The sequence below is a fragment of the Ascaphus truei genome, chromosome 18 (genome assembly GCF_040206685.1).
Source record: "Ascaphus truei isolate aAscTru1 chromosome 18, aAscTru1.hap1, whole genome shotgun sequence".
NCBI lineage: Eukaryota > Metazoa > Chordata > Amphibia > Anura > Ascaphidae > Ascaphus > Ascaphus truei.
This window is the reverse complement of record NC_134500.1, coordinates 32,152,506-32,170,711: the sequence shown is the minus strand read 5'-3', so window position 1 is coordinate 32,170,711 and position 18,206 is coordinate 32,152,506. Positions and strand designations below refer to the sequence as shown.

At 52.5% G+C, this 18,206-nt stretch overlaps 1 protein-coding gene across 1 annotated transcript in view; it reads left to right on the top strand.

Moving 5' to 3' along the window:
• Positions 1–17,531, top strand: part of ETFA (electron transfer flavoprotein subunit alpha) — a 38,691-nt gene extending 21,160 nt beyond the window's left edge. The window contains exons 10-12 of the mRNA XM_075576058.1: positions 7,939–8,004; positions 8,913–8,993; positions 17,258–17,531. Coding sequence (XP_075432173.1) covers positions 7,939–8,004; positions 8,913–8,993; positions 17,258–17,296 — 186 coding nt within the window. The 3' untranslated portion in view covers positions 17,297–17,531. The remainder of the gene's footprint in view (positions 1–7,938; positions 8,005–8,912; positions 8,994–17,257) is intronic.
• The last annotated feature ends 675 nt before the right edge of the window (positions 17,532–18,206 follow it).

Here is an 18,206-nt window from a genome sequence, read left to right as displayed (position 1 = left end):
CTATCTAGCCTCCCTCCCCAACTATCTAGCCTCCCTCCCCTCCCCAACTATCTAGCCCCCCCCATCCCAACTATCTAGCCTCCCTCCCCTCCCCAACTATCTAGCCTCCCTCCCCTCCCCAACTATGTAGCCTCACTCCCCTCCCCAACTATCTAGCCTCCCCCTCACCAACTATCTAGCCTCCCTCCCCTCCCCAACTATCTAGCCTCCCCCCCTCCCCAACTATCTAGCCTCCCCCTCCCCAACTATCTAGCCTCCCCCCTCCCCAACTATCTAGCCTCCCACCCTCCCCAACTATCTAGCCTCCCACCCTCCCCAACTATCTAGCCTCCCACCCTCCCCAACTATCTAGCCTCCCACCCTCCCCAACTATCTAGCCTCCCACCCTCCCCAACTATCTAGCCTCCCACCCTCCCCAACTATCTAGCCTCCCCCCCTCCCCAACTATCTAGCCTCCCCCCTCTCCAACTATCTAGCCTCCCTCCCCCTCCCCAACTATCTAGCCTCCCCCTCCCCATACTTATTAGTGAGGTTATCGGTATTTCCCCCCCTGGTTTTTAACAGGGATTTAAATAGCTGTTGAATAGGAAGCCGAAACCAGCGACGTGGACGCTTCCTATTGGCCCACAAGATGTGGTGGCCATTCTGTTTGACCCAGAGGGAGATTTAAAACCGGTAACATCACTGGATAGATATCGCGGGAACCGAGGGGTCCCCGCCCTGGAGTTGGCACTGTTTGTCTCTAGAGGAACCCCTGGTTCTCATACAAAGAAATAGTGCCAGGCGGGCATTCTGCTGCCAATCAAAAATGTGTTTGTTTGGAAATAAAGAAAAATGTTCTTTACAATGGGAAGTGAGGGGGGGATAGGGTAAGGGGTTAGGGGCGATGGAGTTAGGGGGCAGTAGTTTAAAACGTAACAATGTCATTATTTATTCTTATGGGATCAGCGCACTTGTGAATTGAGTGTTTATACTCCACCTCTAGCGCTCCCTGTCGGAGCCGGTACAGATAAGGAGGGAGGAGAGAGGGGGCTTTGTCTGTGCAAACTCTTGCTCAGCACAGAGTGATATTACACAGAAGGGAGCAGCCAGAGGAAATCCCCCCCCTCCCTCTCTCCCCTCCCGGGTCTCAGCATACAAAGATATCCCCCGCTCTCTCAGCTTACAGAGATATCCCCCGATCCCGTGTCTCCGCACACAGAGATATCCCCCCCTCCCGTGTCTCAGCACACAGAGATATCCCCTCCTCCCGTGTCTCAGCACACACAGAGATATCCCCCGCTCCCGGGTCTCAGCACAGAGATATCCCCTCCTCCCGTGTCTCAGCACACAGAGATATCCCCCCTCCCGGAACCAGGACACAGAGATATCCCATCCTCCCGGGCCTCCCCCTCCCCAACTATCTAGCCTCCCCCTCCCTAACTATCTAGCCTCCCCCTCCCCAACTATCTAGCCTCCCCAACCCCAACTATCTAGCCTCCCCAACCCCAACTATCTAGCCTCCCTCCCCAACTATCTAGCCTCCCTCCCCAACTATCTAGCCTCCCTCCCCAACTATCTAGCCTCCCTCCCCAACTATCTAGCCTCCCTCCCCAACTATCTAGCCTCCCCCCTCCCCAACTATCTAGCCCCCCTCCCCAACTATCTAGCCCCCCCTCCCCAACTATCTAGCCCCCCCTCCCCAACTATCTAGCCTCCCTCCCCTCCCCAACTATCTAGCCTCCCCCTCCCCAACTATCTAGCCTCCCCCTCCCCAACTATCTAGCCTCCCTCCCCAACTATCTAGCCTCCCCCTCCCCAACTATCTAGCCTCCCCCTCCCCAACTATCTAGCCTCCCTCCCCTCCCCAACTATCTAGCCTCCCCCATCCCCAACTATCTAGCCTCCCCCATCCCCAACTATCTAGCCTCCCCCATCCCAACTATCTAGCCTCCCCCTCCCCAACTATCTAGCCTTCCTCCCCTCCCCAACTATCTAGCCTTCCTCCCCTCCCCAACTATCTAGCCTCCCTCCCCTCCCCAACTATCTAGCTTCCCTCCCCAACTATCTAGCCTCCCCCAACTATCTAGCCTCCGCCCTCCCCAACTATCTAGCCTCCCCCCTCCCCAACTATCTAGCCTCCCCCCTCCCCAACTATCTAGCCTCCCTCCCCTCCCCAACTATCTAGCCTTCCTCCCTTCCCCAACTATCTAGCCTCCCTCCCCAACTATCTAGCCTCCCTCCCCAACTATCTAGCCTCCCTCCCCAACTATCTAGCCTCCCTCCCCAACTATCTCCCCTCCCTCCCCAACTATCCAGCCTCCCTCCCCAACTATCTAGCCCCCCCTCCCCAACTATCTAGCCTCCCTCCCCAACTATCTAGCCTCCCTCCCCAACTATCTAGCCTCCCTCCCCAACTATCTAGCCTCCCTCCCCAACTATCTAGCCTCCCTCCTCAACTATCTAGCCTCCCTCCCCAACTATCTAGCCTCCCTCCCCAACTATCTAGCCTCCCTCCCCAACTATCTCCCCTCCCTCCCCAACTATCCAGCCTCCCTCCCCAACTATCTAGCCCCCCCTCCCCAACTATCTAGCCTCCCTCCCCAACTATCTAGCCTCCCTCCCCAACTATCTAGCCTCCCTCCCCAACTATCTAGCCTCCCTCCCCAACTATCTAGCCTCCCTCCCTAACTATCTAGCCTCCCTCCCCAACTATCTAGCCTCCCTCCCCAACTATCTAGCCTCCCTCCCCAACTATCTAGCCTCCCTCCCCAACTATCTAGCCTCCCTCCCCAACTATCTAGCCTCCCTCCCCAACTATCTAGCCTCCCTCCCCAACTATCTAGCCTCCCTCCCCTCCCCAACTATCTAGCCTCCCTCCCCAACTATCTAGCCTCCCTCCCCTCCCCAACTATCTAGCCTCCCCCCCATCCCAACTATCTAGCCTCCCCCTCCCCAACTATCTAGCCTCCCCCTCCCCAACTATCTAGCCTCCCCCTCCCCAACTATCTGGCCTCCCCCTCCCCAACTATCTAGCCTCCCCCTCCCCAACTATCTAGCCTCCCCCTCCCCAACTATCTAGCCTCCCCCCATCCCAACTATCTCTAGCCTCCCCAACTATCTAGCCTCCCTCCCCAACTATCTAGCCTTCCCCCCTCCCCAACTATCTAGCCTTCCCCCCTCCCCAACTATCTAGCCTCCCCCTCCCCAACTATCTAGCCTCCCTCCCCTCCCCAACTATCTAGCCTCCCTCCCCTCCCCAACTATCTAGCCTCCCCCCATCCCAACTATCTAGCCTCCCCCCTCCCCAACTATCTAGCCTCCCCCTCCCCAACTATCTAGCCTCCCCCTCCCCAACTATCTAGCCTCCCCCTCCCCAACTATCTAGCCTCCCCCTCCCCAACTATCTAGCCTCCCCCTCCCCAACTATCTAGCCTCCCCCTCCCCAACTATCTAGCCTCCCCCCATCCCAACTATCTCTAGCCTCCCCAACTATCTAGCCTCCCTCCCCAACTATCTAGCCTTCCCCCCTCCCCAACTATCTAGCCTCCCCCTCCCCAACTATCTAGCCTCCCCCTCCCCAACTATCTAGCCTCCCTCCACTCCCCAACTATCTAGCCTCCCCCTCCCCAACTATCTAGCCTTCCCCCCCCCAACTATCTAGCCTTCCCCCCTCCCCATCTATCTAGCCTCCCCCTCCCCACCTATCTAGCCTCCCTGCCCTCCCCAACTATCTAGCCTCCCCCATCCCAACTATCTAGCCTCCCCCATCCCAACTATCTAGCCTCCCCCTCCCCAACTATCTAGCCTCCCCCTCCCCAACTATCTAGCCTCCCTCCCCAACTATCTAGCCTCCCTCCCCTCCCCAACTATCTAGCCTCCCCCTCCCCAACTATCTAGCCTTCCCCCCTCCCCAACTATCTAGCCTTCCCCCCTCCCCAACTATCTAGCCTCCCCCTCCCCAACTATCTAGCCTCCCCCTCCCCAACTATCTAGCCTCCCCCTCCCCAACTATCTAGCCTCCCCCTCCCCAACTATCTAGCCTCCCCCTCCCCAACTATCCAGCCTCCCCCTCCCCAACTATCTAGCCTCCCCCTCCCTAACTATCTAGCCTCCCCCTCCCTAACTATCTAGCCTCCCCCTCCCCAACTATCTAGCCTCCCCAACCCCAACTATCTAGCCTCCCTCCCCAACTATCTAGCCTCCCTCCCCAACTATCTAGCCTCCCTCCCCAACTATCTAGCCTCCCTCCCCAACTATCTAGCCTCCCTCCCCAACTATCTAGCCTCCCTCCCCAACTATCTAGCCTCCCCCCTCCCCAACTATCTAGCCCCCCCTCCCCAACTATCTAGCCCCCCCTCCCCAACTATCTAGCCTCCCTCCCCAACTATCTAGCCTCCCTCCCCAACTATCTAGCCTCCCTCCCCAACTATCTAGCCTCCCTCCCCAACTATCTAGCCTCCCTCCCCTCCCCAACTATCTAGCCCCCCCCATCCCAACTATCTAGCCTCCCTCCCCTCCCCAACTATCTAGCCTCCCTCCCCTCCCCAACTATGTAGCCTCACTCCCCTCCCCAACTATCTAGCCTCCCCCTCACCAACTATCTAGCCTCCCTCCCCTCCCCAACTATCTAGCCTCCCCCCCTCCCCAACTATCTAGCCTCCCCCTCCCCAACTATCTAGCCTCCCCCCTCCCCAACTATCTAGCCTCCCACCCTCCCCAACTATCTAGCCTCCCACCCTCCCCAACTATCTAGCCTCCCACCCTCCCCAACTATCTAGCCTCCCACCCTCCCCAACTATCTAGCCTCCCACCCTCCCCAACTATCTAGCCTCCCACCCTCCCCAACTATCTAGCCTCCCCCCCTCCCCAACTATCTAGCCTCCCCCCTCTCCAACTATCTAGCCTCCCTCCCCCTCCCCAACTATCTAGCCTCCCCCTCCCCATACTTATTAGTGAGGTTATCGGTATTTCCCCCCCTGGTTTTTAACAGGGATTTAAATAGCTGTTGAATAGGAAGCCGAAACCAGCGACGTGGACGCTTCCTATTGGCCCACAAGATGTGGTGGCCATTCTGTTTGACCCAGAGGGAGATTTAAAACCGGTAACATCACTGGATAGATATCGCGGGAACCGAGGGGTCCCCGCCCTGGAGTTGGCACTGTTTGTCTCTAGAGGAACCCCTGGTTCTCATACAAAGAAATAGTGCCAGGCGGGCATTCTGCTGCCAATCAAAAATGTGTTTGTTTGGAAATAAAGAAAAATGTTCTTTACAATGGGAAGTGAGGGGGGGATAGGGTAAGGGGTTAGGGGCGATGGAGTTAGGGGGCAGTAGTTTAAAACGTAACAATGTCATTATTTATTCTTATGGGATCAGCGCACTTGTGAATTGAGTGTTTATACTCCACCTCTAGCGCTCCCTGTCGGAGCCGGTACAGATAAGGAGGGAGGAGAGAGGGGGCTTTGTCTGTGCAAACTCTTGCTCAGCACAGAGTGATATTACACAGAAGGGAGCAGCCAGAGGAAATCCCCCCCCTCCCTCTCTCCCCTCCCGGGTCTCAGCATACAAAGATATCCCCCGCTCTCTCAGCTTACAGAGATATCCCCCGATCCCGTGTCTCCGCACACAGAGATATCCCCCCCTCCCGTGTCTCAGCACACAGAGATATCCCCTCCTCCCGTGTCTCAGCACACACAGAGATATCCCCCGCTCCCGGGTCTCAGCACAGAGATATCCCCTCCTCCCGTGTCTCAGCACACACAGAGATATCCCCTCCTCCCGGGTCTCAGCACAGAGATATCCCCCGCTCCCGTGTCTCAGCACACAGAGATATCCCCCGCTCCCGTGTCTCAGCACACAGAGATATCCCCCCTCCCGTGTCTCAGCACACAGAGATATCCCCCCTCCCGTGTCTCAGCACACAGAGATATCCCCCGCTCCCGTGTCTCAGCACACAGAGATATCCCCCGCTCCCGTGTCTCAGCACACAGAGATATCCCCCCTCCCGTGTCTCAGCACACAGAGATATCCCCCCTCCCGTGTCTCAGCACACAGAGATATCCCCTCCTCCCGTGTCTCAGCACACAGAGATATCCCCCCTCCCGGGTCTCAGCACACAGAGATATCCCCTCCTCCCGTGTCTCAGCACACAGAGATATCCCCCCCTCCCGGGTCTCAGCACAGAGATATCCCCTCCTCCCGTGTCTCAGCACACACAGAGATATCCCCCCTCCCGGAACCAGGACACAGAGATATTCCCCCCTCCCGGGTCTCAGCACAGAGATATCCCCTCCTCCCGTGTCTCAGCACACAGAGATATCCCCCCCTCCCGGGTCTCAGCACAGAGATATCCCCTCCTCCCGTGTCTCAGCACACAGAGATATCCCCCCCTCCCGGGTCTCAGCACAGAGATATCCCCTCCTCCCGTGTCTCAGCACACAGAGATATCCCCCCCTCCCGGGTCTCAGCACAGAGATATCCCCCCCTCCCGTGTCTCAGCACACAGAGATATCCCCCCCTCCCGGGTCTCAGCACAGAGATATCCCCTCCTCCCGTGTCTCAGCACACAGAGATATCCCCCCCTCCCGGGTCTCAGCACAGAGATATCCCCTCCTCCCGTGTCTCAGCACACAGAGATATCCCCCCCTCCCGGGTCTCAGCACAGAGATATCCCCTCCTCCCGTGTCTCAGCACAGAGATATCCCCTCCTCCCGTGTCTCAGCACACAGAGATATCCCCCCCTCCCGGGTCTCAGCACAGAGATATCCCCCCCCTCCCGTGTCTCAGCACAGAGATATCCCCTCCTCCCGTGTCTCAGCACACAGAGATATCCCCCCCTCCCGGGTCTCAGCACAGAGATATCCCCTCCTCCCGTGTCTCAGCACACAGAGATATCCCCCCCTCCCGGGTCTCAGCACAGAGATATCCCCTCCTCCCGGGTCTCAGCACACAAAGATATCCCCCCTCCCGGGTCTCGGCACACACAGAGATATCCCCCCTCCCGGGTCTCAGCACACACAGAGATATCCCCCCTCCCGGGTCTCAGCACACAAAGATATCCCCCCTCCCGGGTCTCAGCACACACAGAGATATCCCCCCTCCCGGGTCTCAGCACACAAAGATATCCCCCCTCCCGGGTCTCAGCACACACAGAGATATCCCACGCTCCCGTGTCTCAGCACACAAAGATATCCCCCCTCCCGGGTCTCAGCACACACAGAGATATCCCCCCTCCCGGGTCTCAGCACACACAGAGATATCCCCCGCTCCCGGGTCTCAGCACACAAAGATATCCCCCCTCCCGGGTCTCAGCACACACAGAGATATCCCCCCTCCCGGGTCTCAGCACACACAGAGATATCCCCCCTCCCGGGTCTCAGCACACAAAGATATCCCCCCTCCCGGGTCTCAGCACACACAGAGATATCCCCCCTCCCGGGTCTCAGCACAGAGATATCCCCCCCTCCCGTGTCTCAGCACACAGAGATATCCCCCCTCCCGGAACCAGGACACAGAGATATCCCCCCCTCCCGGGTCTCAGCACACAGAGATATCCCCCCTCCCGGAACCAGGACACAGAGATATCCCCCCCTCCCGGGTCTCAGCACACAGAGATATCCCCCCTCCCGGGTCTCAGCACACACAGAGATATCCCCCCCTCCCGTGTCTCCGTGTCCCCAGGCTTACACATGACTGTAATACATGGCTTTGTGAAGGCGCATATATCACTGCGTGTGACCCCATAAACACGCCGCTGGGTTACCTTGGTCCTAGGAGGGACTGAACTCTCAAATCTTGGTGATTATTTTTCAATCATTTATAAAATAAGGGACTTAATGTGGATGGGAGCTGTCTGTTTCCCCCCAGTGATACAGTAACGGGTTTCTTCCCATACCCCTCAGTGTTTCCCTGGTGGGACCCCCTGACCGGCACGGTGTGTGTGTAATGTTCTGTTACAGGAAGTGTATATTGCTGTTGGAATTTCTGGAGCCATCCAACACCTGGCTGGTATGAAGGATAGTAAGGTAACCCTCCTATATACCTACCTACAGCTCTTACTATGTGTTTGTATACAGCTTTTCTCATCTATCTATATACAGCTAGTGGGAATTTGTTTCCTTTACCCCTCCTCCCCCCACGCCCCTTGATACTTCATCCTTCCGCCCCCCTTGACGCCTCCTCCTTCTCCCCCCCTTGACGCCGCCTCCTTCCCCCCCTGACGACGCCGCCTCCTTCCCCCCTGACGACGCCGCCTCCTTCCCCCCCCTGACGACGACGCCTCCTCCTTCCTCCCCCCGACGACGCCGCCTCCCCCCCCCCGACGCCGCCTCCTTCCCCCCCCCGACGCCGCCGCCTCCTGACGCCGCCGCCTCCTTCCCCCCCCTGACGCCGCCGCCTCCTTCCCCCCCCTGACGCCGCCGCCTCCTTCCCCCCCTGACGACGCCGCATCCTTCCCCCCCTAACGACACCGCCTCCTTCCCCCCCTGACGACGCCGCATCCTTCCCCCCCCTGACGACACCGCCTCCTTCCCCCCCCTGATGCCGCCGCCTCCTTCCCCCCCTGACGACGCCACCTCCTTCCCCCCCTGACGCCGCCTCCTTCCCCCCCGTGACGCCGCCTCCTTCCTCCCCCCGTGACGCCTCCTCCTTCCTCCCCCCGTGACGTATCCTCCTTCCCCCCCCTAGTAACTCATTCTTTCCCCCCCGTGACGCCTCCTCCTTCTCCCCCCCCCCCCGTGACGCCTCCTCCTTCTCCCCCGTGACGCCTCCTCCTTCTCCCCCGTGACGCCTCCTCCTTCCCCCCCCGTGACGCCTCCTCCTTCCCCCCCGTGACGCCTCCTCCTTCCCCCCCGTGATGACGCCTCCTCCCCCCTGTGACGCCTCCTCCTCCCTCTATTTATAATGTGATAAATGTATATATTTTGTTTTATAGACTATTATTGCCATAAACAAGGACCCCGAGGCTCCAATCTTCCAGGTGTCGGATTACGGTCTGGTGGCGGATTTATTCAAGGTAAAATTATCGTCCCCTTTTATATCATCTGGCGAACTCCGAACTCTGACCTTGTGATTACGTGACCTGTGACCCTTGACCTGTGACCTCACGTAATTTCACTGATATGGGGTTCGGTTTCATTGATTTTATTTTGGCATCAGCTGCTCCGATTTCAGTAACATCTCACTGATAAAAATGAGAACTTTTCCAGTAAAATACAATTATTTTTTTCTGGGGGGGGAAGTGGGGGGCACAGAGCAGGACCCCCAAATCTCACGGATTTCAGTTCTCTGGGGTCAGATTCAATGCCTTCAGGGACCAAAACGGCCCACTGGCCGTGGCATGTTAATGGGCTGAAAACAATACATTTGTGTGTCTGGCGCGGAGAACCCGGGAGAGGGTGGGTTTGATCTCCTCTGGCTGCTCCCTTCTGTGTGCTGAGCAGGAGTTTGCGCAGGCAAAGCCCCATCCTCCCTCCTTATCTGTACCGGCTCTGACAGGGTGCGCCCCCTAACCCCCAGCCAAATGTTTGGTTACACTTCTAGAAGTATGATAATCATCAAAATGTTAATAACAATAATAATAAGTGGTTTAGAAAGGTTGTGACTGCTCTTTTTAACCATTTCTGGGCCAGAGGATCCAGTGCAATTGAACCCCTAAACTGGAGAGGGTAGCGTCATCTTTGGCTCAACAGCCCAAACTGGAGAGTCCGGGGAATAGGGGGAGCCCCCCCAATAATCACATTAGTTCATCCGGTTGCCGCTCTACAATTCCCTGTTACTTTATCGGTAATGTCTCCTCTTCTCCCCCCCCTCCCCCCTCCTATTCCTCTTCTCCCCCCTCCTATTCCTCTTCCCCCTCCTCCCCCCTCCTATTCCTCTTCCCCCATCTCCCCTCCTACTCCTCTCTCCCTCCTCCTATTCCTCTCTCTCCCTCCCCCATTCACTCCTCTCCCCTTCCCCCCATTCACTCCTCTCTCCCCTTCCCCCCATTCATTCCTCTCTCCCCTTCCCATTCATTCCTCTCTCCCCTTCCCCCCATTCATTCCTCTCTCCCCTTCCCCCCATTCATTCCTCTCTCCCTTCCCCCCATTCATTCCTCTCTCCCCTTCCCCCCATTCATTCCTCTCTCCCCTTCCCCCCCATTCATTCCTCTCTCCCCTTCCCCCATTCACTCCTCTCTCCCCTTCCCCCCCATTCACTCCTCTCTCCCCTTCCCCCCATTCACTCCTCTCTCCCCTTCCCCCCATTCATTCCTCTCTCCCCTTCCCCCCATTCATTCCTCTCTCCCCTTCCCCCAATTCATTCCTCTCTCCCCTTCCCCCAATTCATTCCTCTCTCCCCTTCCCCCCATTCATTCCTCTCTCCCCTTCCCCCCCATTCACTCCTCTCTCCCTTCCCCCCCATTCATTCCTCTCTCCCCTTCCCCCCCATTCATTCCTCTCTCTCCCCTTCCCCCCCCCATTCATTCCTCTCTCTCCTTCCCACCCCCATTCATTCCTCTCTCTCCTTCCCCCCCCATTCATTCCTCTCTCCCCTTCCCCCCCATTCATTCCTCTCTCTCCCCTTCCCCCCCCATTCATTCCTCTCTCTCCTTCCCACCCCCATTCATTCCTCTCTCTCCTTCCCCCCCATTCATTCCTCTCTCCCCTTCCCCCCCATTCATTCCTCTCTCTCCCCTTCCCCCCCCATTCATTCCTCTCTCCCCTTCCCCCCCCATTCATTCCTCTCTCCCCTTCCCCCCCCATTCATTCCTCTCTCCCCTTCCCCCCCATTCATTCCTCTCTCCCCTTCCCCCCCATTCATTCCTCTCTCCCCTTCCCCCCCATTCATTCCTCTCTCCCCTTCCCCCCCATTCACTCCTCTCTCCCCTTCCCCCCCATTCATTCCTCTCTCCCCTTCCCCCCCATTCACTCCTCTCTCCCCTTCCCCCCCATTCATTCCTCTCTCCCCTTCCCCCCCATTCACTCCTCTCTCCCCTTTCCCCCCATTCATTCCTCTCTCCCCTTCCCCCCCATTCATTCCTCTCTCTCCTTCCCCCCCCATTCATTCCTCTCTCCCCTTCCCCCCCATTCATTCCTCTCTCTCCCCTTCCCCCCCCATTCATTCCTCTCTCCCCTTCCCCCCCCATTCATTCCTCTCTCCCCTTCCCCCCCATTCATTCCTCTCTCCCCTTCCCCCCCATTCATTCCTCTCTCCCCTTCCCCCCCATTCATTCCTCTCTCCCCTTCCCCCCCATTCATTCCTCTCTCCCCTTCCCCCCCATTCACTCCTCTCTCCCCTTCCCCCCCATTCATTCCTCTCTCCCCTTCCCCCCCATTCATTCCTCTCTCCCCTTCCCCCCCATTCACTCCTCTCTCCCCTTCCCCCCCATTCATTCCTCTCTCCCCTTCCCCCCCATTCACTCCTCTCTCCCCTTTCCCCCCATTCATTCCTCTCTCCCCTTCCCCCCCATTCATTCCTCTCTCTCCTTGCCCTCTGACACCATAATAACTCGCGAGGGGGGAGGTCTACGCTCACTTTAGCTTTAATACACTGTGTGTGTGTGTGTGTGTGTGTGTGTGTGTGTGTGTGTGTGTGTGTCCCAACGATAATTACGGACATTCCATAGTTTTTCCACGATAACCTTCTTGAATCAAAACCAGTCTTTTCTTAAATATCCAGTAGGGTTTATATTCACCAATTCCATGTCTTTTGAAACAAAATGATGTATGAATTAGACAAACAATGCGTAAGTAAGAGTCAGGGTATGTGCAAAAGTAAGTGAAACGCTGGTTTTATCAGCTAAATTAAAGGGGATAATTAGAATCAGGTGTTTAAATAATTAAATTGATCTTCAGGGGTGAGGTTGGGAGGCCCACCCTATATAAAGATCAGAAACTTTGTGAGTTTGGTGTTTGCCATACAGGTGTGTGGAAAGACGTTATGCCACAATCCAAAATAAATCTCTGAGAACCTCAGAAAAGCAAGTTATTGATGCTGATCAGTCTTGAAAGGGTTATACAACCATTTCTAAAGGTTTGGGGCTTCCCTTGACAAAGCGCTAACGCGAAACGTACGTCAGGAATGTAATTACGTCATATTGTGGGGACGTTTCTATTCATTGTGTAGCGTTCGCCCAGCGGAGCTGGGGGACCTGACTTCGGCGCTCCTGAGTGCTTCACAAGCACCTTCGGGTGTCTGGAAGCGTCCGGTGACTGCCCCGGCGATTTGTAAACAGCGTGTCAATCTGGTTCCTGTGAGAGATCCTGGGGACACAGAACCCCCAGCAAGCAGGATCATAGCCAAAGCCAACAGCTGGCACCCGGTGACGTTACAGTGACGGCGTCTCCATTCCTTAAGCAGACAGCTGAGTATAAGGGGAATCGCCAACGCTCCGGAGTGTTTCCCAAGCCTCCTCATGGGTGTCGGGAAGCATTTGGTGACAACCTTAGTTTAATATACTCTATTTTACGGACTTCCAATACCTTTGAGTCCTCTAATAGCACTTTCATAACTGCAGTGATAAGGTATTGTCGAGGCACCTGCATACCCCATAACATCGCCATGTGCCCCCCTTCCCCTCTTCTTTGATAAAATGACCTGCACAGGGGGTTAGGACAGGCTGTGGGTTAGAAATCAGAACCTCGAAATACTTTACAAAGATTCTCACATATGCTGTGTAAAAACGTATGATGACTACCCTGTCCCAGGGCAGCTTATTGTATAAAACTAATGGTCACATTAAAGCTGTAGACCTAGTAATATCCTACGTGTGTGTGTGTGTGTGTGTTTAAAAAAAAAAAAAAATCGGGTACAATGAGAAAATACTTGTAGCATTTTTTAAAATAAACTCTGAATTACATTTGTAATGTATTATAATGTAACAAGCATTTTTTGTTTCTATAGCTACCATTTATAAAAGTCACATCCCCTTCCTCTTCTGAAACAGGCTCTGGCACACCCCATTTTGAGCCCTGCCCTCTCTAGCACTGCACCAATTGTATCTAGTGACTGTCTGGTCACATGATCTTCACATAACTTTGCATCTTTGGTACTCTTCTGCTACACTGACAGCCATTTCGTGAACCCCAAGCTAAATCTTCGCCGATTGATCGGCAACTTAGCTAATTACTCATCATTGTGTGGATTGTATTGATGCACATATTAAAGGCAGCTGATTGTATGATCCTACGGGTCATATTGATAAATAGACCCGTACAGTAAGGCAGTGCGACAGCGATCACAGACCCTTGTGTTCTCGCCCACCTAAAGGTCTGACACATATTTTGGCAAGAAATAATTATTCCCTAAACGTTAGGGGTTTGAGAGTGCATATTAAATTCTCAGTGTGTATCTATTATTAATAGTACCTGCTTCTGTCAGAACACATATAATTCCATTTGATGGTTTTTTTCACTATCACTTAACATTAGGTGACTCTAATTACCCCAATAATTTTATATTGTTGGCATAAATAAAAGCGAGGTTTTTTTTTATTACTCTTCAGGTAACGTATTTCTACCTACTTGGGGGTTACCAGTCATACCTACCTTCACTATACTCCGAGTGCTAGTCGTACCATCACCTAAATCTCTGTATGACCAAAATCCTATTATTAAGGTATCTAGAGAGTGGACGCAACAGGGTTTTCCAGTTTCCCTCCTCCTTTGGAGAAAAACACTTCTTTCAGTGTTTCCACCAATCCACTGTCTGACAAATGGATGAAATTCAAGACCACTCTACCCAGGAGCAGTCATCCTACCAAAATCTCTCCAAGAACAGACCGGCAAATCATCCAGGAAGTCACAAAGAACCCCAGAGTAACATCCAAGGATCTGCAGGCCACTCTCGCCTTGGCTGTGAGTGTTAATGACTCAACTATCAGAAAAAGACTGAGCAAGAATGATGTTCATGGAAGGGTAGCAAAGAGAAAACCACTGCTCTCGAAAAAGAACATTGCTGCCGTCTGAAGTTCGCCAGTGAGCACATAGATGATCCACAAGACTTCTGGAACAATGTTCTCTGGACAAGCGTGTCAAAGGTAGAACTTTTTAGCCTCAATGAGAAACGTTATGTTTGGCGACAACGAAAACTGCGTTCGAACAGAAGAACTTCATGCCAACCATCAAGCATGGTGGTGGGAGTGTGATGGTTTGGGGCTGCTTTGCTGCCTCAGGACCTGGACGGCTTGCCATCATTGATACAACCATGAATTCTGCACTGTATAAGAAGATTCTAGAGGAGAATGTCAGGCCATCCGTCTGTGAGCTGAAGCAAAAGTGGGTCATGCAGCAAGACAATGATTCTAAACATACAAGCAGATCTACAAAAGAATGGCTGCAGAAGAAGAAATTCCACATTGCAGAATGGCCTTGTCACAGCCCGGATCTAAACCCCATCGAAATGTTGTGGCAGGACCTGAAGCGAGCTGTCCATGCAAGGAAGCCCTCAAATGTTACTGAGTTGAAGCAGTTCTGTAAGGAGGAATGGGCCAAAATTCCTCAAACCCGATGTGAAAAACGTTGAAGTCATTGCTGCTCAAGGGGGCGCCACCTGGTACTGAATCTAACGGGTCACACACTTTCTCACACATGGATATTGGATGTTGAATCGTTTGTGGATAAATAAATGTTGAAAAAGTATCTGGCATTTGTGTCACTTGCTTGATCAGGTTATCTTTTCTATTATTAGGACTAGGGGTTTTCACGTATATCAAACCTAAAATGTTATTAGATCTTAATCTAAGGGGTTCACAAGCTTTTTGTCGCCACTGTATGTGTATACTTGGATTGTAAACTCTTCGGGGCAGGGACTCCCTTTCCTATTGTTACTTTCATGTCTGAAGCGCTTATTCCCATTATGTGTTATACAGTATTATTATGTCACGCGTGTTACTGCTGTGAAAGCGCTATATAAATACACACACACACGTGAGCTAATTACATCATGAACTTTTTTCGTGTAATGTAAGTACACATATATACGTGTGTGTGCGCATGCACACACTTTGGACTGCACTTATGTCTGTACCTATGAGACTGTAATGGCAGATACAATAGATTTGGTAAAAAAAAGTTTTAATTCTTTTAGAAAGGAAAGGTATACAGGGATATACCAAATAATTAAACACGTGAAGGATGCTGATCCAGGGAGTAATCTGATTGCCAATATTTGGTGTCAGGAAGGAATTTATTTTTCCCCTTATGAGATGTCACTGGGGTTTGTGTTTGCCTTCCTCTGGATCAATATACTGTAAGTACGGATATAGGATAAAGTATCTGTCGTCTAAATTTAGCATAGGTTCAACTTGACGGACGCATGTCTTTTTCAACCTCATCTACTATGTAACCTTGTGTAACTGTGTGCTGCCTTCTGTAAAGGAAGAACGTGCTGCACTCAGACACTGGCTGAGGTCCGTGTCCGTGGAAAGCAGGTGCCGGCTCCAGCACTTACTGCTGTTCCTGAGCTGACTCCTGCTGGCACGGCAGCCAAGTCTGACAAAGTGACACTCGGAGGAAACATGTAGACAATTTCCTCGATGAATTTTGTACGAGCTCATTAATTCCACCCGGTGAAAACGTAGATATGTTAAATAATTGAAGGAATGTTTTCATCAGAGAGGATTTGAACCAGGAGCGTCAGAAATCCTCCGGGGAGGAGGCCATCGATATTTGAAACAAGCTGCCAGGGCTAGAAATAAAACAATAAGTGTGTTCATATTGCATGCACCAGTATAACTATCCAGTTCCCTATATGATGGTAAAAAGTACCTACAATATTTTTCTAAATGACTGTGTACATCAGTATGAAGTGATCCCTTTCGTACGCTGCCTAACAGCCGGGACATCTTAAACGTGTTCTAATATTTGGTTTACATTGGAGTTTTAGTTGCATATTGCGGACAACGTAGGAGGTGCTGGCCGCCAGGTCAAGGTTCCCCCAATCACGCCCCGCTTCTCCTGCGCCGTGTCCTCTGAATTCCTCCCCCTTCTCATTTTGCTGGAGACTTGCAAACGTAAACAGCCGGGCCGTGTTTATGGTGGGGGTGCCTGTCGCTCAAACGATTTCTGCTCTTTGGGGTTGTGCGACGGGGAGGCGTGGCTGTGACGTCACGTGCGCGGTTTGCCCTCATTGGCTGAACCGCCCGCGTGACGTGGCCGCCGCGCGAAAGGCCCAAATTATTTGTATTTTTGCAAATCTGCCGCGCGGTTGCTCTTAATCGGTAGCGCGCACTATGGGCGACATCACAGAAGAGGTGCGTTGTTCACGCCCACTATAAACGCGGCCTTGGTTAAGCTTCTTCTCGCCCCAGTCTCGCCCCCCTCACATGATCTGTTAATGGTATGCGCGTAAGTTTGATATTAATAGGAAACGCTTCATTATGAAATGTTGGATCGTAATGAAATTGGATGTGTGTTGATCTTGTGTGTTGTGCACCACTATACCTAGCACGGACATGTCATTTGTCAGGCACTGCCCCAGAGAATATGATCGAATGTTAAAAATGTGAGGTGTTACAAAAAAAAAATATATATATATATATAGGTAACAGAGCAGATGGCACACAAATACAGATGAAGACAGGTGCTTAGTCCCATATGAATGAATATAATCAAAGGCTCCTTACCAGGCAGACCAGAGAATCCAGGGAATCCAAAGCAGGCACAGCAAGGAAGAGACAGCACACTTGTTAGCAAAAAGAATTGTATTGGTGAAGCAGGCACAAAACACCAACGTTTCGGTCCTAAAAACAGGACTCCCTTGATAAAGGTCCTGTTTTTAGGACCGAAACGTTGGTGTTTTGTGCCTGCTTCACCAATACAATTCTTTTTGCTAACAAGTGCCTGCTTTGGATTCCCTGGATTCTCTGGTCTGCCTGGTAAGGAGCCTTTGATTATATATATATATATATATATATATATATATATATATATATATATATATATATATTTTGTGACCTATAAAAACGAACAATGTATGCAACGCCCGTTGGCTTACCTACGCGCGCCTGTGTGACGAGACAAGAGTGTGATGCATATCTTCCGCTCCCCTCAATCCACCACTGAATGAAGAATGATATATTCCTGCCTCTCACTAGACCGAATATAGGTGCCTTTGTGTAAAATAAAAATTCTTCTTTCCTCATTATTTATTCAGGGTTTTATTAAACGTAATGAAAGCTTTACATGTACAGTACAGCTTCTCTTATTCTCTGCCACGTCTATAAATCTTTCATATTTATAGTCTCTCTCTCGCGTTGTAAAGGGATATTCTAACTGTAAACTTGTGTTTAATTTGTAGGCCGTTCCAGAAATGACAGAACTACTGAAGAAAAAGTAAAAAAAAAACAATTGATTTCTGATGGAGGGGAAGAGGCTGTTCGTTATAAACCTTCAATGTAATTCTCAGTAGAGCCGACCTTGTAAATGTTTTAATTAACAAAAACTTGAGCTGCAAAGGTTTCCAAAATGCCTTAGTTCATGGAATGTTTTTTGTGCAAACAATGTTTGCATTTTTCAGCAATCCGATTACGACTTGTTTGCAAATCCTGTAATAAAAGAAAAGTCGACCGATGGCGGTTTGTGTCCGTATGAAATGCTTGACTGGAGAAAGTAGGAGAAATGAAAAGGTTCACAGCCTGAAATAAAACCAATCCCCCAATACTGACCTATATCATCTACAAAGCGCGAGCGCGTCGCGGTGTACAATATTACAAGCCTCTACAGGGACAGTGCGAGGAGCTTTCAACAGAACTACTTCACCCCAAGGGCAGCACGAACGACACAGGTCGTCCCTAAGGCTATGGTCCCAGAGCGCGCGTTGGGTGCCTGGCTGCGCTCGTCCCTTCGCGACAGGGATGGGTGGTGGGGGCGCCCTCATTGGCTGAACCGCCCCGGTGACGTGGCAAAGGCTTAGCCGCCACGCCAAAAGACAAGAAACTGGTCTTTTGGCAAAGGCTGTCACGCTTTCTGCAGCCACGCGGCAATCACTGGGGCCGGCCCCACAGAGGGCCGTGTCTTGTTCGCGCCATCGCGTGAGCAGTGGGGACGAGGCCTTAAGGTTGGAGGAAAGGAGATTTCACCAGCTACAAAGGAAAGGGGTCTTTACAGTAAGGGCAGTTACAGTGTGGGATTCATTACCCAGGAGACTGTGATGGCAGATACAATAGATATCTTCAAAAAAAGGGTGGACATCTTTTTAGAAAGGAAAGGTATACAGGGATATACCAAATAAGTATACATGGGAAGGA